The sequence below is a fragment of the Hevea brasiliensis genome, chromosome 14, assembly GCF_030052815.1.
Source record: "Hevea brasiliensis isolate MT/VB/25A 57/8 chromosome 14, ASM3005281v1, whole genome shotgun sequence".
Taxonomy (NCBI): domain Eukaryota; kingdom Viridiplantae; phylum Streptophyta; class Magnoliopsida; order Malpighiales; family Euphorbiaceae; genus Hevea; species Hevea brasiliensis.
In genome coordinates this window covers 83,272,169-83,299,465 of record NC_079506.1, presented here as the reverse complement: position 1 = coordinate 83,299,465, position 27,297 = coordinate 83,272,169, and the positions used below count along the sequence as shown (strand labels likewise).

The window sequence follows — 27,297 nt, the reverse complement described above, 5'->3', positions numbered from 1 at the left end:
TCCCAAGAGAGTTCAAAGATCACAGGATCAAATTCTGTAAAATAATAAACTCAAAACTAACTTCCTGGTTCAATTTGACAAGGTTAACTATGATAGCTCATTCCAAAAGAATGGCAGAAGTTTTTATTCAAAAAAAAAAAAAAGAAAATAAATAAATAAACAAAACTGTGTATTACCCTGTCTATAAAAGATTTATTGCTAATTAAGAAAAAAGCATGACCCTTTTCAAGATGGCAATTTACTAGATAAGTAGAGAGATAACTTCTCTCTGATATCAATGCCTGTCTCGGAGGCAGATTCACAAATTTGTTGCCTATAATCTTTGTCGTGATGAAGAGACATGGGCATCTCACTAAACACTTTATCCTCCATGTCAATAACAATATTGTGAAGCAAGCAGCACACAAAGACTATTCTAGGCAACCGATTCTTATCAGGCAGCCACATTACTCCATGAATTATCCTCCACATTTCCTTCAGCCTTGCCAATGCAATCTCTGCTACTGCTCGTGTTGCAGCATGTTGTTTATTAAACTCAGCCTGATGATCTGGGAGTGCATCTTGAAAAGGAGTTAGTAGCCATGGCAATAGGGGAAACCCTGCATCCCCTATAATGTATTCTCCCAATTCTGTTCCTTCCATGAGTTCTATCTTCTTTCCATTTAGCCTTTTCCCTTCTTCAGAAAGTTTGAAGAAACTAGAGTTCTGAAGCACTAGGGCATCACTTAAACTACCAGGATACCCAACAATTACATCACGGAATCTCATGTCAGGGTCTACTATTGCTTGCAAGACCATGCTGTGGTTCTTCTCCCGATCAATCCATACATCATTTGAATGGTCCACTGTAGGCAGAGTCATGACAATGTGTGTAGTGTCAATCACACCACAGCAGTTAGGAAGGCCATGCATCTTCTCAAACTTGGACTTTATCTCTTCTATTTCTGCTTCAGTGGCAGGCCACCGAAGATGGTGCAGTCCTCTTTCTTCCATTGCTTCCACAAATCGCCAGGTTATATGAGAAACAGTTGACTGGTTGATTCCAAATGAATCTCCGATGTTTGACAATGATTCACCTGAGCTAAGCCTCCTAAGAGCAATAGCTACTTGGTCATTGGGAGATAATGGCTTCCCATCTGAACCAGTGAAGTTTGATTGCCTAGCCCTCAGATCATCATTCACGAGTGAACAGATGTAGTTGAATGTCTTTCTTGAAATTTTGAAAACAGACTCAAATTTCTTTGAATTTTTTGTTTCAGAAAGATGCCCTAAAAATGAGAATTACAGATTAATTATTTTATGCATGCACATTTGACAATCATATGTCAAAATCTTACAAGGGAATGTACAAATCGAAAGAAATTCAAGCAAAACAAAGGGATGCTCGGTCATGCATCATAACAGATGGGCAGCAAAATCAAGTAGAAGATGAAGTGATGAAGTCCTTAATAAGGATAAAGGGAGAACAACTTTGCCTCTAAGCCTCTGATTGTTTCGCGGAAAATAACGTGTATATAGAAAATATTTTCTATGTAAAATGTTTTTTAAAAAATATTCCCCTCAAGAATATATTCTGTTGTTTGGTTGCAATGTTAAACTAATAGTATATGTTTATATCATGTATATATAAGTATTTTTATATTTTAATAAGATTATCAAAATTTAAGAAATGGAAAATGACTTACTCTTTTGAAAAGAGAAAGATATTTTACTTAAAAATGACTTAGTTTTCAATTTCACTCAAAAAATATTTTCCGTTGTCCCATTTTCTTGAGAGTACCAAACGCTAGAAAATGTAGAAAATATTTTTCTAGGAAAATATTTTTTGTGAAATAAACGGATCCTAAATCTCAGAAGAATGATTATAACTTCATTTGCAAAATGAAAAGCATGCCTACTTTTGTTACATACATGGCAGTTATTACATAGCAATAAAATTCTTCATAAAGCTAAATTGATCACATAAGTTACACAAATCCATTTAACTCTGAATTTTATAGAGCATTAATGGATTTCTGACATCAAGATAAACAACTTAGAGAATCCATCATGAAGCTTCCTGGTTTGTGTGGATTTCTTCCACCAAGAAAACTTACGAGATTTGGGAGCACATATTTCCGGATTCCAAATTATGCATTTGAGATACTTAAATTAATTCAAAGCATGCATCTGCAACACGCTATAAACAAGTGTCCGGTTTAAATATAGATTTGATATAAGGGCAAGAAACTTCATAATCTACCCCTCTTCAGCAGGGCGGATGTGATGTGAAAATATTACCCATGAGGCAAACTGGAACACATACTCTAAACACAAGGACAAGGTGAAACAATGTAATCTGTTTCACATAAAGAAATTATATATAAAAATTATGAATTTCACTCAATTCATTCACAGGAAAACATTTGTGAAATCTATAGAAGGGAGACAAGATTTAGTTTTACTGAAATAACACTCATCAACATGAGAAAAGGTGAAAACCAGGTAGAAAAAGAAACAGCACATAATAATTTCTTACTAATGTAGCATCTGAAGAGCACACCTTGGTTTTCTATTATATACATATATAGATAAGATTTTACTCAACAATTGAAATCAATGTTATTTAGGCAGAACATGGAGAACCATAATATTTTGGCAATAGCTAACTGGATGAGTACAGAGAAGAGAGTAAGACAAAACTAAGAGCTTAACAATTCTTGATCCCTAGTTTTTGGCCTAGATGTGATTCTGAGGTCAATGCCTCAATGCTTGCTCATTCTTTTAAAGTTTGAACTTGAAATGAAATCAAGAAAGCCAAATTTCAGGAGATGCTAATGTAATCAAGAAAGCCAAATTTCAGGAGATGCTAATGTAATTTCTTGAAAAGCCACAACACAAATTCTGCACATATATCCAGGTGGAAAAGAAAAAATAAAGTAGTTTAATTTTACTAAAAAAAAAAAATGAAAGTAGTTTGATTTTACTATCTCCTTCTCCAAAGCATCACCTCATCTACTGCAGTTCTACTACAAATCTACAATAAGTTGCTTTTATTGATGGATTCATCACAAAAGGGAGCAGCAAATTGCACAGGAACTAGACCAAAAAAACTAATCCATCTACTTGGGTCATCAGCATGAACCACATTCACACCCACATGTGCATATACAAACATTCTTTCACCAATAGCTTTATATAGTTTATGTCCTTAAGTAAAGAACAGGCGACCATGCCTTGGCTTGTATTAAACCTTCAGTTCATATTTGCGCAGGTCCTTTCTTTCTTGTAATGTGCTCTCAATTAGAATACAGTCGCTCTTCTCTTGCTCCAAGATTTAAAGGGATGGTCTACAGGTTTGGGATAGATTTTGTTCAAAAGCCTAGCAAATCTAGGAAAAAAAATAGGTTCACTCCTTAAAAGGCATTCACCATGCAGAAAGCAAAACTGAGTAGCATTGTGGTAACACAATACCCATTGTCAACAGAACGAGAAATTGATACTACAGAACAAGAAATTGATACTAAGTCTACACCGCATATGGAAGCATGTTACTAGAGAACAATTTGCATACCATGAAATATAAACAAGGGGGACAAGTAAATCATACATGAAGTGTTCTCAATTTCTATAACCTCCCTTGGAGGATTTTATTGATTGATCTATGCAAAACCACAGCCAAAGGAATGAAGATTTACCAGCTCCATTCTGTTCCATCACCATGTTGGTCAGGGGAGAAGTAGAATGTATACGAGTGGAGGGTATTAGGAGATTTGGCTTTCCAAACAGTTATAGGAAATGAAAAAGGAAAATGAAGAAGAAAGAGTATCACTGATGCATATCTGAAGCATTTTAAATTTGGCACCTTTAAGCCAGTTGAAAGAAGTTTGGGTTGGGTATAGAAATCCTAATTCAATTATAAACAACACAGGCTAATACACATATGTGCAAATAACTCATTAATTTCATTGCAAACAATGGACAGAGCCATTTCCTTTGATCCCACCAGACACATAAGGCCCTGCCTTCAAAATTCAGAAATATCATTTTTTCTTTTATGCATTATAAGAAGCTATCCACTAGCACTCGTCAAATTAACAACCTAATAAGAGAAAACTGGACTTGACCCATGACCTGAAATTCTATCAGAAACATAATATACCTAGCTAGTGCAGTAATAAACACCAAAGCATGACACTGTGAAGGAACAGAATCAATATAAAAATTAAACACAAGCTCAACACTACAACCAATTGAATGAATTGATACAAGGAAAGAAACGCATATATACAATAAAGCAATTCATTTGCAAACTCCATTTTAAAAGACAAGTTCAACACCAATTGGTAAAGAACGTAGAACAGCAACCAAATTAATATAAACTCGATCCGACCCATGTCATAACAATTCATCCAATGCGAAGAAACTAAGGAAAAATTCCTCAAGAAATAGCATATAGCGTATAAACTCAGAAAGAGCACTCGACCAACAAAAGCTTCCATACAAGAAATCAATCAGAATCAATAAACAAAGAAAGATAAAATAGTAAAATGCAGAACCCAAAACTGTATAGAATGTGTACCAGTAATCCTCTTGGAGAAATCATCCCACCAATCCAAAGGCTGTTGGGGCTGGGGCTGCAACGAAGATAAAGCAGCATCCAAGACATTCTGGTCAACCTTCTTCTCTGCTTTCTTCCTTCTCTTGAAACCTCTAATGGGTCCCATTCAAAAACCAAAAGAAACACTTAGAGGTAAATAAAAGGCTTGAAAAATCAACAAGAAAAATCAAAGGAGCGTCCAAAGATGGAGATGGATGGTTTGGATACAAAAGGGTTCCTAACAAGAGTTGTTTTATTAGCTTTTCTTATATTCAAAACATGCAATGGCAGTGAGATGAAGGGGATATAGAAGATGCTGAAAGCGAAAAGGATTTAAAGAGAAGAGAAGAAAAGAAAAGAAAAGCAGAGAAAGAAGCCAATTGAGTTTGGAAGTGACGTGGGGCTTATTTTCTGCTCATAGAAAGACAATGTAGCCGAGAGAAGTTACACGCACAAGCTATCATATTCATGGGTTTCTTCTTCCTTCCTTCCTTCGTCTTAATATTACTTTATATTTTGTTTTCAATTTTCATCGATTTCTTTTCTGTGCATAATCACAATATTTTCTTTTCTTGCAATTTGTATAATTCATCAACATTTTATTTAAACTAATTTTTAATCTATTACATATTTAAGAATTATGATACATCCCATATGGATATTTATTCGATCGGTGTATTTAATATAAACTCTATGTTATATGGTAGTGTATTTTATAAGTTATGAAATTAAATATTTATATTAAAATTTATAAAATAAATTTATAAATCTAAAACTCATGTGAGGTGGGACTTATATTAATAGTATTTTTATTTATTTTTTAATTTTTGTTTTTATTTTTTTTAAAATTACTTTTTATAAATTTTAATTTTTAAAAATAAGAATATTTCACAATTTGGTACTTATATGATAAAAATTATAAATAAATTAGTCTATAAGGTATAATTTTATTAAGAAAATAGTACTTTAATTAAAACTCATAGTTATTCAACCATAATTTAAAGTAATCAACTCAAATTTAAAGGGCTAAAGTGTCATAAATATTAAAAATACAGGGACTAGAATGTTATAATTTTTCACTCAATAATAATAAATTTTAATAGAAGATTATTTTATTAACGGCAATATAACTCAAGAAAGAACTTAGTTTTTTTTTTTTTACATATTTTTATAAATTGACTTTTGAATCTACTATTTTATATATTTAAATTACACATTGAATTTTCAGTTAATTTGATATAAATAAAATTTTTATCTAAATATTTAATTTTAAGAATAAATAAATAATAAATATTTAATTATTTTAAATTATATATATATAAAATATTTATGAGTATTTATTTAGCAATTGTTGACTTAATATATATATATATATATATATATATATATATATATATATATATATATATATATATATATATATATATATATATATATATATACAATAAAGTTAGTAAAAAAATTAGTGACCCCATGACAGAAAATTAAAAAATAAATAAATTTTTATTTTTAAAATAATATATATATATATATATTTATTTATTTTACAAAATTTTATGAAATTTAATTGAATTTCATATTTTATGTGTTTTGCTTAATTTTTTTGAATTCTATGATATTAGTTATAATTAAAACTAATTCTTATCAAATTTGATAGAATTTAAAGTGAATATTATAAATTTATATAATAATATTTTTTTGTCTAAAATGGCCTTATCAAAAAAATTTCACTCAATCATTTATTTTTTTATATTTATTAATTAATTAAAAAACTTATTTAGTACCATTAATTAATTTAAAAAATTTTAAAATAAATATTATTTTGGCATCTTATTAATTTTTCATACATACTTTTTACTTTGTAGAAAAAAAAATAAATTGCTCATTTATCTAATGTGAAAAGTCTTTCAGAGAAATCTCATGTATTATGAGACATGTAAATTCAATTTTTATTTATAATGTATTATTAATTATTATAAATTTATTAGGTATAAAATCTTTTTATAAAGTAAAAAATTATAATATTTTAAAATTTATTCTTAAGGGTAACTTAGGAAATAAGAATAAATAAAATTCAATTATAAAATTATACCAAGTACGAATTATATGAAATATAATTGAATTTTTTTTATTTTAAGTTTTATTATATTAAAAAATGAAAGAATTCTAATTAAAATTTAATTGAATTTCATAAAATTTTGTAAAATGAAATTTAATCAAATACTATTTAATGGAATTCGAATACTTTGAAAAATTTTAAGTTAATTATGTGAGTATGAATTAAGTTGAATTTGGTTAATAATTTTCAAATATAATTTAATTTTGACTTAACTTAGACTAAACTACTGAGTTTAGATCCAATATATATAAAATATTAATAATATTTATATTATATTCAAATAAACACTTATAATACTAAATTGTATTATTTTGGTAAAGATTGTTTATTTTTAAAAATGAAAGTATTTTATTTTAATATTATATATTTGTATTGTATATGATGTAATTTATAATTATATTTGTATAGAAATTTATTTTTAAATTAAAATATTTTATGATAAAATATGATTGAAAATAAATTTATAAATTACATTTACGAAATTATCAATGTAAAGAGAAAAATAAAAGTCAAATAATTGGGTCAGTCCAAATTTAACTCGTAATTCATTATGGGTGTGTTTGAAAAGTCTAAAAATAAAAAAATTTAATTAAAAAAATCATTTAAAAAAATAAATTTATGCCAAAAGTGACGTGATTTTACTAAAATTTAATTCATTTAATGAAAACTTTCTATTAAATACCCAAAAGCACTCTTAATTAAGTTATATTTATTTTTTTTAAAATAAGCGTAAAATATAAAGATAAGATTCAATCAAGATTTAATTGGTATATTATTAATTATAAATTAATTTATATTTTATAAAATTAATAATTTTAAAAAATAATAATATATTATTTTAATTATTAGTTAACATATTTTATAAATAATTATTAAAAATAAGTTTAACTAAATTTTAATATGTAATTTTTTAAAAATATTCTAAAAATTTTAATTAAAATTTTAGATTTTAATATATTAAATTTTATGGCATAATAAATATAATATTTTTTATGCTTATATATATATATATATTCACTGGATTTTGGTAAATGTTAATGTACTTGTATACTAATTATTTATCAACAATATTTATGGATATTATATTATTAATATTGAAATACACATTGAAAATGTTATATTTATGTTTAATACATAAAAAGAAGTATATTGGACATATAAAAAAGTTGGCCTTCTCATAAAAGCAAATGCCTTCAGTACCTTAGTAAGAAATGAAGATGAGATGATTATAAGTTTTTATTATTTGAATGATAATAATGAGAGTTCAAACTTATAATACAATTGTTGCCTCAAGTGCAACGAGGAGAAAGTGCCATTGCAAGTAAGGCTGTGCACGGTTCTTGGGGGAACCGAATCGAATCGAAGAACCATATTGAACTTACAGAAATTACATCGAACCGAATTTATTTTGATACTTTGGTTCTGTTCTAATTCTTTACTAAGAGCCGAACTGAAACCGTACCAAACCGATACCGAATCGAGAACTGAATTTATATATATGCTTTTTTATGTTTTTTTTAGATGTATTATATGCTTTCAATATAATTATATATACTTATGTATGTATATATAATTATGAATTAAATATAACTTAATATTACATTTCATTTTTCTATATTTTCTTAATAATTTTAATTATAAATACATTAAATTACCTTATCATTCTTAATTATAAATATTATATATATATATATATATATATATATATATATATATATATATATATTAATTCTTACTTATATTTGTATCTTATAATTAAATATTATATGATTAATAAATAGTTAAAATGTATATTATATGATATACTATTATATTATGTAATATATTTAATCTTAAGTTATATATGCACATTATAATTAAAGATTATATAATTTAAGTATAGCTAAAAGATATATTATATGATATATTATATATTAATAACTCAATTCAAAACTTAAATGTTAATTCAAGTATGACTTTTTAAGGAAATAATTACATAAAATTATTTTAAAAACCGAGAACCGAACTGCAATCGTACCGAACCGAACCGAAACCGAAGAACTGTACCGAACTGAAACCGAAATAATAAAGAACCGAACAGTAACCGTACCAAAATTTCAAAATTCTGATTCGGTTCCGGAACCGAGCTGAAATCGAACACCCCTAATTGTAAGTGGTTATATTTATTATACAGGGTTAAGTCATATTATCTATATAGTAAACACCAAATGTGAGTTTCAATGTGAAAAGTAAAAAAGTAAACTGAGGGAATTCAAAGTTAGGCATTGGGAAGGTTTAAATTATTTTTGCATTTTATTATGAATAAAGATATACGCAAGAAAGAAGAGAATTCCTGAAAAGAAAAATTAAATTAAGGTTGAGAAAATCAAAAGAAGAGGAAGATCATGAAATATTATCACATTAGTTTGTGTGATGCTGCTAAGTTTGTCTTAGCTTTTGAATTCCCTCAAGATCTGTAGCAGGAGAGAGCAGGGTAGGATACCATGTAGAGAAATTGATTTGGGCCTAATTCCATCTTAAAAGTTAGCTTAAGAAGATGAGGTAAAACCATTTCTTATATATAGTACAAACAATTATCTCAAACCAATATGGGAAAACAATGTTAGAGGCTAGTGATTCAAGAATGAATTATTGTTTATGCATGTTTGATACTTCATTTATATTCGAACAATCTGTACGTGAACAAACTAAGGAATTAGCCTCTATTGCTATCAAAATCAAAGTTAACGTCCTTTATTTGCATTGAAATCTTATGTAGAAACTCTATTAAATCAACCACAACATTAAAGAATTATACTTCGCATTCTTCTATTTATCACTCATAATAATAAAGAAACACAAGTATAAATTGTAGGAACTTCACTTGCATGCTCAAAATCTTTGAACCTTTTTCATTACTACTTGTCTTCCATCTGCTTAAAATCTTTCAACCTTTTTGATCCGCATCCACACCCTGTCAACTTCATCAAAAGCTTCGACTTATTCTTTCTGCCATCGTAATGATCTCTCTCAACCTTTGGACACCTAATGTTAGCTGGCTTATAAACCTCTATGGAGCTTTTCAAGCTCCCAGCAGCTTTTGAAGTAGACTTTATAACAAGTCCTTCAGGTTCAGTTTCTTCAGTTTCCATTTTTATTCTTGGATTATAATCAATCTGTGTTGACACATCAGAACCTTTTCTGGAAAGTTCTTCAGAAGTTTTTGACTTGAAAACTCTGTGTTCATAAATGCCATCAATTGAACTCCATGAATAATTTTTTCTTCTAGTGACAGAAGAATTTGAATCCTCACTGCTGGAGCTGTTCATCTCTGAGGAACGTCTCGAGGTCAATGATGATATTGACCCGTTGGATCGAAAACTAAGAGAATTTTCTAGGAGTAGTGATCCTTTCAGAATGTAATCTTCGCCTTGACAAGGGTATATGAAGTCATCATCTGACAAATCTTGCCATAAAAATCCATTCTTGTAGCTCCTGATCAGAGAACAAGTCAAGATGTCAAGGATTGAAAAACATACTTGAGTTTCAAGGATTGAAAAACATACTTGAGTTGCTAAAATAATGAAGATAAAAGATACCAAAATCTGACTACATTGAAGCCTCATGATTATTTACCTTTTTGAAGCCCAGGAGTACATGTTAGCCATGCCTTGACCTCTGAGAAGGTTTAGCATCTTCATCACATCTGAAAGAAAGGTGAAACCTCATAAAACAACTACGGTATGCTTGTGGGATCTTGAGATTGTAAGCTTCATAGAAACTTTCCCTATGCAGGTATCTATGTGTGTGCCTTGCTTGTATTTGTATGTCTTACCTCTTAGATAGAGTCCTTGAGGAGAAGAGAGAGGTACTTCGACAAAATGAGGATGCTCAATCTGGCCATTTTGTGATAGGTAGTAAACAACAGCTACCTTTATCTCGGTTTTGGGGGGTAGTTGAATCTGTTTCTTGTTGGTTCCAGGACTGGTTTCTAAAACTTCATCCTCCTTTCGTATCATGACTACCGTTCCAGCTTCAGAATTGGTGGCCATGACAATAAAAAGAAGCAAAACAAGAGAGCTTGAAGGTAGTTAGAGGTGCACTAGCAACAGAATAGAAGACGATTACAGATAATACTCTACAAATCAAAAGCCTTAAATATTATTTTTAATAGTTCTAGTGGCATAGAAATTTGAGCAGGCAAAGATTGCTATAGAAATCTTGTTGTAATAGAGGGAACAACTTGGAGGGGAAAGAATGAAAATTTCTCTCCTTAAAAAGGGCATAGGCCATAATTTTAGGGTAGGGACAACTGCTAACAAACAAAAAAGGGAAACTATTGAAGTCGCATCAATCATCATCCTCCATAGTTTTGATCATTAGAAAGCTTCCAAATAACCTTGATATTCCACATTATCAAGTTCAGTGGTGAGATTATGACCATGATTTGCATTTAGCCTATTTTCCTAATTGGTTAACATTGGAAGTAGATTAATGTAAATGTTGATATGAAATTCCATGCCATTCTTTGGTAGGGCTATGCACGGTTCTTGGAATCGAATTGAAGAATCGTATTGAACCGATAGAAACTATATCGAATTGAAGTTATTCTGAGGCTTTGGTTTAGTTCTAGTTTTTCACTAAGAATCGCACCGAAACTGAATTAGAACCGTAACGATCCAAACTGGAACTAAGAACCGAATTTTTACATATGTTTTTCTTTTTTTTTTTAGATGTATTATATATTTTCAATATAATTATATATATTTATACATGTATATATACTTATAAACTAAATACAACCTAATATTATATTTCATTTTTCTATATTTTCTTAATAATTTTAATTATAAATATATTTTTATCTTTTATATTTATATATATTCTTAATTATATTTGTATCTTATAGCTAAATATTATATGATTAATAAATAATTAAAATGTATAATATATGATATATTTATACAATTATATTATACAATATATTTAACCCTAAATTATATATACACCTTAATTAAAGATTATATAATTTAGAAATAATTAAAAGATATATTATATGATATATTTTGTATTAATATTAATAACTGAATTCAAAACTTTAATATTAATTAAGTATGATTTTTTAAGGAAATAATTACATAAAATTATTTTGAGAACAAAAAACTGAACCAGAATCATACCGAACCGAACTGGAATCGAAAAACTGAGAACTGTATTGAACAAAAACCAAAACAATGAAGAACCAAACTGAAACTGTATCAAAATTTCGGTTCGGTTCCGGTTCCTAGGCAAATCCTGAACTGAACCGAAACCATACACCCATATTCTGGTAGGAAATCTTTTAGCAATTTAAGTTGCTTGTGCTTATAAAATGTGGAAAATTTCTTGATCCATTGAGGTACTGTGATTGAAAAATGGGTAGTTTAGTGCAATTTCCTGAGCCAATTGCTCTGAATTTAAGGGAAAAATCCTAACATGTTCTCTAAGCACGCTTTCTCTGTCAGCTCACGGACCTAAGTGAATTAATGTACAAAGGCCAACCCCATGAAACCATGAAACCCAAATCAGGGAAACCAATTTGGCAGCTTCCTAATTTTCAAACTTCCTATTTGCAAATCAGGAAACTGCCAAAGTTGCTAGCTCCAAGCGGGAGCTATGACCTATAAGCAGTGAAAAGGTAGGTAATCTCATCATATATCATATGCTTTAGTATACATGTCTCCTCTTCATCCAAGCAATGATTAAGATAATCTGTTTGATATCCAGTTTTTTGTATTTATTTCTTCACCTTGCGTAGTTGGTAAGTGTTGTTGCAGTCTAGTTTTCTCAGAAGAGGATGCTGCAAATCAACATTTCTGCTTGAGCTGAATTTAGCCATAACCTGTCAAGAAACAGAAAATTTTGAATATTGAAAGAATCTTTTGTTTGTCATTTCTAGAATCATGCATTCCATCTGGCATGTGTGCAAATGCAAAGAAGCATACACTTAAGACTGAAGAATTTAAAATAATGGAGCAGGAATTTGTAGGAAAGAACCTTTGGAAATACGCATTATAGTTCTCAACTTGATGGATGGAACAAGAGAAGCCAATTTTTAGAGTTGACATGAGAAACCTTGCACACCTTCCTTATTGCTTTAAGCAGAATTACAAAGAAATTCTCCTGTCTTTGACCAAATCACACTTACTGATGCTTTCTACTATTGGGTTTCAGGATTCTCTAGGCCCTAGCAAAATTTGGCTAACATCAAATTCAAACCATTTCAAAAATTGTGCAACGAATTGAAAAAGAGAAAAAATAGCACCAGTCTCCATCTGATATCTTCATGCTGCAGTTTTCCAAGATGATAAGCTAAGGAAATAAACAACCGTGGTTACTAGAAAGGAAAATTACAAAACAAGATCCTTAAAAAAAATTAAAGAAGGATCATTTAGACAAATATGTGAACTAAACTGATTTAACACATAAAAACTCAGAATACAAAATTGTAACAGCAACTGCATATAGATGGAAAAAACCAATTGAATATCAACAGGGAATTAGGGACTGCATAAAATCTTAAGGTGACATAGTTGAATGTTCTCAAATGTTTATCTTGCATTGGAATTTGTTTCAGCAGCTTGCTTCTTTGGGCAATTTGAAGAAATATGACCTTTCTCCTGACACTCATAGCATGTCCTCCTCCTCATCTTACCACTGCTTGCACTCAACCCATCATTTTCAGCTTCATTATTTTGGGCTGTGGATGTAGCACTGCTAGCACATACAATACTATCAGCTTCATTATCTGTGGTTATGGGTGTAGAAGAAGTTGTACGTATTTTTGCTCCTTTCGTAGGAACTGCACAACTTATTTTGATGGCTCGTCCACATACAATCTGCTGATCCAACTTTAGTGCCATCAACAATGAGAGATTGTCAGAAAAATCCACATGGGCATACCCTCGGAATTCCCCTGTTTCCTTGTCTGTACCCCAACGTATAGATGATATATTGCAATCAGAGAAAAATTTCTTCAGGTCATCCTCAGTTATATCCCATGACAAATTTCCAACGTAGATCCTATTGTAACCCTCAACAATTTTTGGTGCAAAATCAGGCACTCTGTTGGCTCGAGTTGTCTTATACTGTTGAATTTTCAGATAAAATCCACCCCTGAAATTATAAGAAGTTTCAATAGCGTGATGTGGAAATAGGAAACAACCAACTTAATAGGTGATTAAATAGTTTGCCATTAGGTGATTAAATAGTTTGCCATTCATAAGTTACTCACATGTCAGATCCATCAAGAGCCAAGGCCCGTTTAGCTGCAGCTTCAGTCTGTAGATATGAATTATAATAGTAGAATCAATACAGGGACACCAACTAAATAAACCAACAAATTTCACTAAAATCACGAGACTTGAAATCTTCACTTCAGTTTTAATAATATCAGAATTTAGGTAAACTTAAGAAAAAAATTCAATATCTCATATGTAGAAATACCTTTCAGAAAGAGGAAGTTAAAAGTTTAAACATCCATATTCTAATGTCCTCCTTAGTTTCACAGGCATATAACTTTTAGCAAACTTGTGCTGGTTTAGCAGATCAAGTGAGTTAAAGTTCACTATCTCATTGGACAGATCTAAAACAGTGGCAGTTTTCATCTCACAGTTTCTTCTATTAGACAACAAAGATCGCATTTTTTTCATTGCATCATATGATCCACTATGTATAAATTTTAATTTTTAGGCCAAGTTGTCGTAGATGCTTTTATATGAAATTCACATTCCTGCTAAGACAACAAAAGTGATAGGAGTCTGCTTCAATCTTATGTCACTCTCACTTGAAATTTATTTGCCACTGAAAGAGAGCGATTTTCGGATCCAAGGGCATAATCCATTAACAACACTTATTTATTATTAAGATAAAGGTAAGAGGTCAAAGCAGCAACAAAGCAAGGCATTCTGGCTAATTGGTTGGCCCTGCCCAGTTTCTCAGTTTGTGACCACCTCAAGAACAGAAATATAAACCTAAAATGAGCTGGAAAACAGACATACAACCTCTATGATAACAAAGTGAGTGCTAGTGTACATGCTTAATGGGCTTAATTGCACCAACCATCCTTGAACTTAAGCGATACTTTCAATTTCGTCCTTAAACTTCAATTTGTTAAAATAAAATCCCTTAATTTCAATTTATTTTCATAGAAAGTCATTGTAACTTACTATTACAGGTTTGCAAGTAAAAAATAATGAAATTACTCTTTTACCATTTCATTCTCACTTATCTTTTCTCCTACAATCCTAACCTACCCCACCTATCTTCTCAATTATCAAACTCTTTCTTCCTCTGCTTTTTTTTTTTTTTTTTTTTTCATTCAAAACATTGTAAATTCCAAATGACAAAATCTCATAAAAGCAGAATATCAAACCATCCTTTCCTGCAATGAGTACACTACTGATCACTTTGTTGGGTTTCCAATTCATCTCTTGTGCCTCTAGACGAAAGGTGAATTTTTCACATCCTCCTCTATAAGGCCAAGAGAGAACTTGGTGATGAGGGTTCCAGTTACGGCAAAGCTGACTAGGAATGGCCAGTTCCTATTGAACTTTCGCTTGAAGAAGACAGGCCACGAATCAAACCATCTAGGCATCTTTTCTCTCTTTTCTTTGGTCAACCTCTCTCTACTTCTTATGATGGTTAGCGGCTCTGGGCAGCGAGATTTATAGTTTTGGTAAATATTTCATTTTAGCTTAGTTTCGATGGATAGAAGAATGGTTGCTCTGTTTCTCTTCTTGAATGACCTCTATTCTCAAATTGCTTCTTTTCTCTCCTTAAGTCATTAAAGACGATTCCCTCTACTCTGCAAGTCTCTCGCATCTTCAGCCTCCATCCTCAAACACATCTCTATATGAGTCTCTCATTTCACATCTTCAAATTCGAGATTCAACACATACAAATTCGATGTTTCTTGGCAGATTCGACGCTTCCATAGTTTGTTTGTCTCCATTCAACCACCTCTTTTACTCCGTCAACGGATTAAGATATTTTATTATCTCCATCAAAATCTCGTCGGCCATTGTTTCTAAACAGAGTTGGGTCACCTCGTTGGGTTTTGCTTTAATGTTCAAAAACTGGGTTCTGTTGGATTAAAAGAATTGTATGGTTTTTATGATGTCTAACTGTTAAAAATTGCTGGGTTTTATACATTTGTATGCTTATTGTTGAAATTGTTAGGTTTTATATTTTTGGATTGTTAGAATTGTTGGGTGTATTGTTTGGTTATTGAAATTCCATCTATTCTACTTGAAATCTATGCATTCTAGTTGAAATTTGGTTCAAATTGATGACATGAGAGCTGGTGGATGTTTGATTTAAAATTCTGAATTTTGGTTAAAATTGGATGTTTGATCTGAATTCTAAAATTTAGAGCGGCTAGAGGTTTGAAATTAACTCCGCCTAAGTAGTTTGCGCTTAGCCGATCCTAAGCCCGGATAAAGGAGGAGGGTTGCGGTAGGTGACAACCAGCGTAAAAATTTCATTACACCTTATGATATGGATTCAAATGATATAAACGTTGGGGCATCCTCTACTTACGACGCGCTACATCGGAGCCCAGGTGTAGTGAGAAATATGTAAGGGTGTAGAGCGTTCACCGAAAGCGACGCGCCATGCCAGCACCCGGGTGTGGTGTTAAGTGAGCAATGGTTCCCACATCATGGACGGGTGTGGGTAAAGAAGTTAGTCCATAGGACAGATAGTAGAACAGATAGTGGAACAGAACACAAGATAGACGTAGAAAACAATAGAAGATATCATAGAAGGAGACCAATTAGGAAGGAACAGGATAGGAGGAGAATCAGGGTTGGTACTTGGAATGTTGGATCACTTATAGGAAAATTAATGGAGCTTGTGTATACCTTTGAAAGGAGAAGGGTGAATATTGCTTGCATTCAGGAGACTAAATGGGTAGGAGAAAAAAGCAAGGAAGTAGGTAATTCAGGGTACAAACTGTGGTTTACCGAAAAGGAGAGAAATAAGAACGGAGTGGACATAATCATAGACAGAACATTGAAAGACACTGTAATAGTTGTGAAAAAAGTAAGAGATAGAATTATACTAGTAAAGCTAGTACTAGAAGGAGAAACAATAAATGTAGTTAGTGCTTATGCCCCACAAATAGGACTAGATAGTGAGAGTAAACAAAGGTTTTGAGAAGATATGGATGATTTAATGCAAAGCATACCGAATGCAGAGAATGTTTTCATTGGTGGAGATTTGAATGGACATATAGGAAGTGATAGGCAAAGTTATGAGAATGTTCATGGAGGTTTTGTTTTGGCAATCGAAATGAGGAGGGAAAAAGTATTCTGAATTTTGCTATGGCATACGACCTAATACTAGCAAATACCTACTTTATAAAAAGAGAGTCACATTTAGTGACTTTAAAAAATGGGCAACATAAAAACCAAATCGACTTCCTCTTAAACAGGAAGACAAATAGAGCTCTATGCAAGGATTGCAAGGTCATTCCAGGAGAGGCTTTAACAAGTCAACATCGGTTAGTAGTCTTGGATGTCAAGTTTAGGAACAATTCAAGTAAGGTCAGAAGAAATAGTGTAGCTCGAACAAAGTGGTGGGAGTTCAAAGGAGTAAAGCAAATGAAGTTCAAAAATGAGCTTCTCGAGTCCAAAGCATGGAAGCTGGATATGGAGGCCAATGATATGTGGATACAGATGGCATCAAATATTAGAGAAGTAGCTAGAAAAGTACTTGGAGAGTCTAAAGGACATGGACCACCCTCAAAAGAGAGATGGTGGTGTAATGAGGAAGTACAAAAGGCAGTGAAGAGAAAAAGGGAATGGTATAAGAAATTACCTAAATGTGATAATAATGAGACATATGAACAATACAAGATAGCAAAGAAAAAGGCAAAAAAATTAGTTAGTCAAGCAAGAGCACAAGCCTTTGAAAAGTTCTACGAGAAACTTTGAACTAAAGAAGGGGAGAAAGATATTTATAGATTAGCAAGGAGGAGAGAAAGGAAATGTCAAGATTTCAATCAAGTTAGGTGCATTAAGGATAAAAAAAGAAAATTGTTGGTGAAAGATGAGGACATTAAAGAAAGATGGATAAATTATTTTAATGATCTCTTTAATAATAGTCAAAATGGTAATAGCGTGAATATAGACTATAAAACAATAGAAAAGAATGTGAATTATACTAGAAGGATTGATCTTTAGAAGTAAAGGAAGCACTTAAGAGAATGAAAGTGGGTAAAGCCTGTGGACCCGATGGAATTCCAATTGAAATGTGGAAGTGTTTGGGAGATATGGGAGTGACATGGTTAACTAAATTGTTTAATAAGATTCTAAACTCAAAGAAAATGCCTTATGAATGGAGGATGAGTATTTTAATACCTATTTTTAAAAATAAGGGAGACATACGGAGTTGCTCGAGCTATAGGGGAATTAAACTCATGAGCCATACTATGAAGTTGTGGGAGAGAGTTGTGGAGCATCGACTATGTCATGATACTTCTATCTCTCTCAATCAATTTGGCTTCATGCCCGGTCGTTCAACTATGGAAGCGATCTTTCTCATTAGAAGTTTGATGGAGAAATGTAGAGATGTGAAGAAAGATCTACATATTGTTTTTATTGATTTGGAGAAGGCTTATGATAGTGTTCCAAGAGATGTCTTATGAAGTGTGTTAGAACAAAAGAGGCTATCTATTAGGTACATACAAGTGTTGAAAGATATGTATGAAGAAGCAACTATTATTGTGCGCATAGTGGGAGGAGACACAAGAGATTTTCCGATTTCAATTGGATTACACCAAAGATTAGACATAAACCCTTACCTTTTTACACTAGTTTTAGATGAATTGACAAAACATATACAAGAGAGTATTCCTTGATGCATGATGTTTGCGGATGATATTGTTCTGATAGATGAGACGCGAGAAGGAGTCAATAGAAAGCCAGAGCTTTGGAGAAGTATTCTAGATTCAAAGGGCTTTAAGTTAAGTAGAACGAAAACAGAATACATGCATTGCAAGTTCAGTGAAGGTCAAACTGGTGATAGGGAAGAAGTTAGTTTGGATGGAGTGGTACTATCCCAAAGTAATCACTTTAAATATCTCGGCTCAGTCCTTCAAGTAGATGGGGGATGTGAGGAGGATGTTAGTCATGGGATTAAAGCCGGATGGTTAAAGTGGATACGTGCCACGGAAGTTTTATGTGATCGCAAGATTCCCAATAAGTTGAAAGGAAAATTTTACCGTACAGCCATACGACTGGCTATATTATATAGTAGTGAGTGTTGGGTACTGAAGAAGTCGTATACGTCTAAGATAAGAGTTGCAGAGATGAGAATGCTAAGGTGGATGAGTGGCCATACTAGATTAGATAAAGTCCATAATGAGAGTATTAGAGAAAATGTAGGAGTGGTGCCAATTGAGGATAAGTTGAGAGAAGGAGATTGAGGTAGCTTGGTCATGTGAAGCGTAGACATACAAAGGCTCCAGTTAGATAAGTAGAACACATTAGGTTAGAGGATAGAAAAAAAAAGGGGGTAGACCTAAATTGACTTGGAGGAAAATAGTACAACATCACCTACAAGTATTACACATTTCTGAGGATTTAACCCAAAATCGTTTAGAGTAGAAAAAGCGAATCCATATAGCCGACCCCAAATTTTTGGAATAAATGTTTAGTTGAGTTGAGTTGAGTTGAATTGAGTTGAGTTAGAGGTTTGAAATTAGTTGATAATTTAAATTAATTAAATTTTGATTGATAATAATTAATAATTTTATTAAATATAAAAATATATATAATTAATAATTTGGTAAATAAATTTAATAAATAAAATAAAATAATTTTATTGATACATAATTATCAATTAATTTAATTATAAAGATGAGATAGAAAGATAAAAAAAAGGGAAGAGTAAAATAGTGGTTTTATTTTTGAGAGAGAAGGGTAAAATGTAATTTCATTCTTTTAACTTGTAAACCTGTAATAGCTTATTACAAGGACTTTCTATGGAAATAAATTGAATTTAAGGGATTTTATTTTAAAAAATTGAAGTTTAAGGACAGAATTGAAAGTATCACTTAAGTTCAGGGACGGTTGGTGCAATTAAGCAAAACCTTCATAAGCTTTCATAAAATCAAGGAGACTTTTTGTTTGGGAGAAATTTTCTTGTAGAAATGAATTTTACAGAATGTTAATTAATAAAGATGCAGAGCAATAGACCTGACACTTGATTCATGAGCTCAAAAGGATTCACAGACAGGGAACAAGCTTAAGTTACTACAAGTTACATCCCAAGAAAAGCCTTATACACCTTGATGCCTTCCAATAATATACTTACACGTCTAGATATTTAAATCATGAATGCCTTCCATGCCTCAAATAGCTGCATGAGAACAACTAATTCATTTAATGCTTTTCTTTGTGACCATAGAACTTTCAAAGAAAATCTCTAATCCCTTCCTCTGTGTGTTTGTGTGTGGGTGAGATGTTACTGTTCCCCATTTTGAATTCACACCCCACACGGAAGCCCACAAGTCCCTATCATGTTGAAAAGGAAAAAATTTATATGTTGTATACAGAGATTTCAATTGGCTGGGATATTTCACAGTAATTACCTCATTTTATTGAAAATGAAAAATAAAAGGGTTCGCCTGTTCTCAAATTTGAACACCTTTTATTTAACAAATTTGAACGTTAAATAGTTATAAGTAGACTATGAAGGCAAACAACCTTGAATCAGTAACATTGTTAAGATTTTTTCCGAATTTATGTTACTAATGCAAAGTAGTTAAAAAGAAATCTAACTGAAATGGGTATTTTTTAAATTTAGAGAATTACAATTACCTTAAAACTAATTATGGCGATTCCTCTAAACTTCCCACTGTCAGGAAACTTCATACAATCAATGCCAGTTATAGTGCCACAGCCCTCAAAGTAACTTCGAATGTCGTCCTCAGTTGAGTAATATGGAATGCCTCCAACATAAACTTTTGTAGCAACATCCTCATTCATTTGACTGCAAGAAAATAACACAGCGAATAAAACTGCATTAAAACTCATAACAGCCATTATTTCGTTAAGAAAGAAGCTAATCCAATCTAAAATTACTCAGATTCAAGTAAAAGATTAAAAGGTAACTCTTACATTAAGACCAGATGAACAAAAGATCTCCAAAAATCCCCTTTCCCCTAGCAAACACTAAATCTGTTACCGGGATAACAAAAAGGTAGGCCTGTATCCACAGTTGAGTTCCACACACTATTGAATTTGAATAGCATTAAACTGTTTTGTCACAGATTTCTTTTTCATATCATTATAAGGATGCAGCAACAAGATTCCCATTTAATGAAAATGCAGTTAAACAATTAAAACAGAGGATAAATTCTAATTTAATACAACATTGAAAAATTAAAAAAAAAAAAAAAACTCGATAGCAGAGCAACTAAAATCACAATTTGAAGACACAGAGGACAATAGCAGAGCAACTAATACAGAAATACTCTTTAATTAACATTAAAATTATATTATCCAAAAAGCAAGAAGAAAAGGTGAAATCATGCGTAACAAAATTATGTAAAAGATGTTAATCAATAACATAATTGAACAAATCACAAAGACAAAAAAAAAAAAAAAGGATAAGAATCAAACAAAACCATGAAAAAAAAATCCAAATTTGAGCAAAAGTGCACCATCAAAACCAATTGTTATCAAATGGATATGCTCTGAAAATTACCTTTCACTGATCCCTTTTGTTGGCTCTGCTACTTCTTCTGCCTCAACACCTAGCTTCTCCTCCACACTCTTGGATTTTTTCTTCTTCTGTTTCTTTTTCTTCTTCTTTGCCTTCTTTGCCTCCTTCACTGCTTCATCCTCCACTAAACCCTTGTCTTCACTCTCTCCTTCTTCTCTCTTTCTTTTCTTCTTCTTTCTCTTCCTTTTTTCACCATTTTCCTCGTTATCACCCTCAGTCACTAAATCCTCTTCATTTTTCTCCTCACTTCCTTTGTTCTTTTCGCCTCTGTCATCATTTAGACTCTTTTGTGCACTATCAAATCCTTGCAAAGAGAGGGTCTTCCTTCTTTTCTCCCTCTTTGACAATTTGGGCCTATGTTTTGCTGCTTCTAGAAGCTCTTGAAGCCGCGAATTGCCTTCTTGGTCTATTGATGATTCCTTGCCATTCGGGTTTGGCCCACCAGATACTTTGGCCGCTAAAGATTCTGCCTTTGCGTCTCTCAGCTTCTGCTTTAGCTTCTTGTTTGATAACACCATTACTGCTCTGCAGGCAAAAACCCTAACTCAGGGTTTATAGTTCTGCTTCTGCTTTTATAAATTGCGACCGTTCATAAGATTAGAAAACGGTGTCGTTTCAGCCACTAATAAAAAGTGGATAGCACTAGAGGTTCGTTAAACAGATAACATTTCCTCTGCTCACCATGGCAACGTGTACCTCCCTCTTCAGCAAATCCCAAATAAGAGGTGATATAAATTCTATGCATTTCCTATCTACTTTTCGATTTTTTAGAAGAATATTTATAGGAATTATATCAAGTTTCCTCTAGGTGGATTTTTTTCCCGTTTATTTCATAGATTGTTTACTTCATTTCTGGCTTTTTTTTAGGATGGAGGCCTTTAGTACACAAGAAACACCAATTCAATATTTCTGTAAGTACCCCAGCCAACTTGTTCTTATTTTTACTCGTTATCTGGTATGGAATAATGGGTAGTGGTCGTGGTGGTTTTTTTTTTTTTTTTTGATCGACTATATTTGTGATGACTGATGAAGCTCTCTGCTAAATCACTTCTGATATTAAGAGTGAGTCTATGTTGGATCGGCAATAGGTTGTTGTCTTGTATAGGAAAATTGGTTATTTGGTGACAAAAGGAAATGGCAAAGTAATGTTTATCTTGTAAGGTTTCATTATAGATAAGCAAAGCAGCAATGTGGACAAGATTAGATGGTTATATAACTTCAAACAATTCTTGACCCTTGTTGATTTATTTTTCATGTTCAAAATTTGCCCTTATTTATTTGTCAAAGTTCAGTCATATGTTTGGTAAGGGAAGTCAGCCATTGATATACACTACCAATCAAAAATCCAGTTTCAAAGAAGCTACCAGCTTCTTTCATTTTGTTATTAGCTTCGATTACTGCTTGAAAGCTCCATTTAGATATATGTGGATTTCAAATGATGTGGCATTTGATTTGAATTTGACATCACGTTGAAATTGTATGATTTATCACTTGAAATGCAAATCCAAATTCATTTCAAATGCACGCCTATCCAAATAGGCCACAAGTGTATTTCTTTTCTTGATGCCTTTGGTGGGTTGTTGGGGGGGGTGGGTGGGGGTGGGGTGTGGGGGGTGTGGTGGTTACTGATCACTGTTGCACCCAAAGACTCTATAGTGCTATATCATCCATAGTAATTTGAGCTTCTTGTTGCTCAATTCAGATTGTTAATCAATATGAATTGGGACTAAACATCTAACTTGAGCTTTTTGTAGTGAATAAAGCATTCTTGTTGGTGTCTATCTCTAGTTTTTAACATGCCAAATATGATGTATACACTGATTATATACTTGGGCTAGTAATCAAATCCATAGTAGCATTTCCATCTGCTTTTCTTTAGCCTTCTTACAAGTTCAATATATCGAATGGGATTTGAGCAATCAAAATTTTACCCAACTGCAAAAGGACTTACCCTGATGAATTCTGTGGTTTCTGTGTGAATGTATCTGATATAGTGTTTAAGGAAATTTCCTCCAAAGTATGGTATTCTGTTTTCCTGTTTCAGAAGACAGATGCAGGCATTGGTATCTAATTGATTAGGATAGCTAGGATTTGTTTTCAAGAGTTTGAAAGAACACAAATTAAATTTGATATCCATCTTGCTTGGACTTTATAGGTGTAATTGTGATGCGTTGTTTTTCAATAGAGGGATGAATGTCTTATGGAAATTTCGTAAGTTTTGCTGGCAGCTTTCTTTGGACTTACGTGATGAAATTTATCTCTAGTGTCATGCCCTTTTATTTTTACACATATATTCCTTCTTCCAATTAGTTTCTGATTACTAGTTCCTTCTCATATGCGAACCTCTACTGTGGAACATTTCCATAATTTTGATTTTACTGAATGGTTGATCAATCTCCCGCAGTTTCCTCCATTTTCTAATGATCTGAAATCCCTATACACCTCAGTTTGCCTAAGTATATCTTTAATATACTTGACAATTATTGCCAACATGATATGTGTATACTGGGGTGTCAATGTTTTGTTTTGACTGTTGCGGGGTGTAAATGATTCTTTGCATGATCTGAGGAGATAACTACCTCTTCCCACATCCCAAGCTCCCTACCAAATAACTGAGTGGAAAAAATGTGAAGAAAAAACAGAGAAGGAAAATAAAATAAAAGAGAAAGAAGATGAATTTCGAACCACATATGTCAAAGATGATGCTTTTCATTGAGATATTCATGGACTTCTAGACTCATTGTCTTCTGTGTTGTTAACTATCCATATTTGGGCAGGAAAGGTTCATGTGTCCTACAAGAGGAAAACCAAGTGAGGGATATCAGGTGTCACGATCTAGCATGCATTGCTCTGCAATCAACATTGAACAGTTGCCAACATATGCAACCATTTCAGACAGGCCATCAAATGGTGTTGAGGATGTCAGAAGTATCAATCTCAATGTACTAGAAGCATCCAAAGCTACCTCAAAATTCATTCAGAGTTTGACACTGGCAGATTTAGACCCTGCCACAGCAAAGCTAGCAATTGGTATTTTGGGGCCATTTCTCTCAGCATTTGGTTTTCTGTTTATTTTGAGAATAGTAATGTCCTGGTACCCAAAGCTACCTGTTGGAAAATTTCCATATATAATAGCTTATGCTCCCACAGAACCAATCCTCATTCCAACCCGTAAGGTGATTCCACCGGTGGGAGGAGTGGATGTGACTCCTGTGGTCTGGTTTGGATTGATAAGTTTCCTAAATGAAATACTGGTTGGCCCTCAAGGACTCCTCGTTCTTCTTTCTCAACAAGTTAACTGATGTGCTTACTTTGAGAGGAGGAAGAAAGTACATTGATCATTTTCATTTTTGTAAAGTGAGATTTCATGGTTGTAAATGTAAACATGTGAATTGTGATTACTGATTTCCTTTATATAACCATCAAATACTGATGGTTCTTAACCGAATAAAACGATCAACAACTAGAAATACTAATCATTTGTCTGCACGTTGCGCGAGTTTTTAAATTTCTCAAATAATGATATATAAAATTCCAGAGTCACTTTTTTTTTAGTATTTTTAATTGTTCATATTTATCGATTCTACACAATTAAGTGCAGTTTGATATTGGAATTTTTTTTATGCCATTTTTTATTGTTTAAGGTTGCCATTGCTCTGGCCATAATTAAGGTTGTTGTATACTCGGATAATTACAGAAAATGGAACCAGAGTAAAACGGCAGATAGAGCAAGCAAACGACGCCCTTTTCCATACACATTGGGAGAAGGGATAGACTAGCAGCTGAAAGGAAGAAGATGCAAACAAAATGCAAAATGTTGATGAAGAAAGCAAGAAATCTCCGACTCGGAAGTCTATTACACAAACCAGTATTACGCGTGGAGGGTTTTTACTTGGGGATCTCACATAGCGTATGCACGTGTGGCTTATATGAGTTGACATATTTTAGTAAAATCGGTATGCTTTTATTAAGGGTTGTGTCTTTAAATATACTATTATATTATATATATATATTAGTTTATAATTATATTTATATTTTATAGTTAAATAGTACATAATTAATAAATAATTAAAATGTATATTATATGATATATTTATATTAGTATATTATATAATATAAATTATATATGCAATTTATAGTTAAGGATTATATAATTTAAAAATGGCTCAAAGATATATTATACAATATATTGTGTATTAATAATTCAATTTAAAATTTAAATGTTAATTCAAATATAACTTTTTAAGAAAATATTGTATAAAATTATTTTAAGAATTATATCAAGCCGAATCGATAACTATATAAAATCAAAATTAAAATCGAAACAACAAAAAATCGAATTGAAACTGTACTAAAATTTTAGTTTAATTTTAGTTCCTAAACAGACTCTAAACCAAATTTTAACCACACACCTCTAATAAAAAGCCTTAGAATGATGCTAGAACCTAGTTTAGCTTGAACTAGCCTGTCACGACCCAACCTATGGGCCGGACCGGCACTAGGACCTGGGCCAGCCTAAAGCCCCCGAGGCCCGTAGTAAGCCTAATTGTTCATTAACCTAACTCTAAGGCCCATTTGGGCCCAAATTCAAGAAAACAAACGGACAGAGTCCGGCCATAAAATGGACTTCCCAACGAGGAGTTTTCGACTCACTCGACATGTAAACATAATAATACTCAATTGGGGAGCTCAGCTCACCCTCCACATACTCATAGCATCATAAAAGAAATGGGAGCTCAGCTCCCTCATCCAATCCATCAAACAGACATAGAATATTAAGTTTACAGGTCCAACATAATAATAATATTACAGACCAAATTCAAATAATTACTGCTAATACATGCGGAAATTCTATGAGTAAATAAAATTACACAAATATTGATAAACAACCTGCGAAGTAGAAAAGCAGGTTAACCCAGAATAAAATATCCTCCTGTGGCCTGAAAAAAATTTTTAAACAGGAGTGAGCGTTCGACTCAGAGAGTAAAATATCAATTTTAACCATAATCTCTATAACTATCTAAAACTAATGCAACCTATGGAATGAAATGCAACATCAGCAATAAATTCACATCATAGCATCAAAAAGGTAATTTGGAGCACTCACGCACCCTGTAGCATCAATCATAATATATGGGAGCTGATCCCCTATACAGCTCTCTTAAATCCAACTCGATGCCTGAAGAACTCAAATTTCGGACTTCCACTTAATAACCAAATCGAGGGTCCCAAATAAGAACTGCCGCGTGACTACCCCTCAAGGATCAGTCCCAAATGAAGAACTCAAGCCGTGACTACCCGTCCTATCCATAGTCCACACCACATCACACGCATGCCAACGCACGCACACTGCTCTAAATTACCGCAACAACATTCATGGCACTTTAACAGTTATCAATGCAACATAAATCGTGCCTAGAGTTTAACTACATAATTATATGCATATAAGTGATGCATGGGCATGCTGAACATATAATAATATCGAAATTACAATTAAAATTAATATTTTACTCACAGACTTGACGACAATCACTGTGGCGGCTGGGCGGAGGAAGAAGGCTGTCCCGACTCACCTGACAATTATATTACAATTATTTAATACAATTGACTCAATACAAACAAAGAAAAAGACCAATACGTCCTAAGCCGTGCCGAAAATCCGGCAGAGTCTCCCCTATACCTAGGACCTACCCAACCTGCAAAAGGGTTCAAAACACACTTCTATACTCACAATCCATATATCCACAACTCAATCATATCGCACAGCCCCTCTTGGGCCCATCAAATCAATCATCCATCACAGTATGTAATATTTCAATTTAGTCCTTATAATTGACCATTTTTGCAA

At 32.4% G+C, this 27,297-nt stretch overlaps 4 protein-coding genes and 1 pseudogene across 6 annotated transcripts; 1 reads left to right on the top strand and 4 right to left on the bottom strand.

Moving 5' to 3' along the window:
* Positions 1 to 32: 32 nt before the first annotated feature.
* LOC110650259 (protein ALP1-like) lies at positions 33 to 5,144 on the bottom strand. The gene is made up of 2 exons (XM_021805145.2): positions 4,562 to 5,144; positions 33 to 1,268 (listed from the first exon to the last, which is right to left on the bottom strand). Exons 1-2 carry the CDS (start codon positions 4,704 to 4,706, stop codon positions 226 to 228), a joined length of 1,188 nt encoding a protein of 395 aa, XP_021660837.2. The 5' UTR covers positions 4,707 to 5,144; the 3' UTR covers positions 33 to 225.
* Positions 5,145 to 9,398: 4,254 nt separating this feature from the next.
* Positions 9,399 to 11,216, bottom strand: LOC110650266 (protein SOSEKI 5-like). Its single transcript, XM_021805156.2, has 3 exons — positions 10,513 to 11,216; positions 10,314 to 10,383; positions 9,399 to 10,172 (listed from the first exon to the last, which is right to left on the bottom strand). Exons 1-3 carry the CDS (start codon positions 10,727 to 10,729, stop codon positions 9,596 to 9,598), a joined length of 864 nt encoding a protein of 287 aa, XP_021660848.2. The 5' UTR covers positions 10,730 to 11,216; the 3' UTR covers positions 9,399 to 9,595.
* Positions 11,217 to 13,029: 1,813 nt separating this feature from the next.
* Positions 13,030 to 21,967, bottom strand: LOC110650261 (phragmoplastin interacting protein 1). Its single transcript, XM_058133543.1, has 4 exons — positions 21,432 to 21,967; positions 20,543 to 20,714; positions 13,951 to 13,997; positions 13,030 to 13,832 (listed from the first exon to the last, which is right to left on the bottom strand). The coding sequence occupies exons 1-4, from the start codon at positions 21,965 to 21,967 to the stop codon at positions 13,268 to 13,270; spliced, it is 1,320 nt and encodes a 439-aa protein (XP_057989526.1). The 3' UTR covers positions 13,030 to 13,267.
* LOC110650264 (ATP synthase small subunit 6, mitochondrial-like) lies at positions 14,005 to 16,866 on the bottom strand (annotated as a pseudogene).
* Positions 21,968 to 22,036: 69 nt separating the features above from the next.
* Positions 22,037 to 25,334, top strand: LOC110650263 (protein COFACTOR ASSEMBLY OF COMPLEX C SUBUNIT B CCB3, chloroplastic). Of its 3 annotated transcripts, none has more exons than XM_021805154.2 (4): positions 22,037 to 22,174; positions 22,317 to 22,360; positions 24,227 to 24,479; positions 25,147 to 25,334. In XM_021805154.2, exons 1-4 carry the CDS (start codon positions 22,132 to 22,134, stop codon positions 25,221 to 25,223), a joined length of 417 nt encoding a protein of 138 aa, XP_021660846.2. In that variant the 5' UTR covers positions 22,037 to 22,131; the 3' UTR covers positions 25,224 to 25,334. The 3 variants fall into 3 exon arrangements, with proteins under 3 accessions (XP_021660846.2, XP_021660842.2, XP_021660845.2); XM_021805153.2 differs by lacking the exon at positions 25,147 to 25,334 and adding an exon at positions 23,605 to 23,660 and having other exon boundaries at positions 22,127 to 22,174; positions 24,227 to 24,938; XM_021805150.2 differs by lacking the exon at positions 25,147 to 25,334 and having other exon boundaries at positions 24,227 to 24,938.
* The last annotated feature ends 1,963 nt before the right edge of the window (positions 25,335 to 27,297 follow it).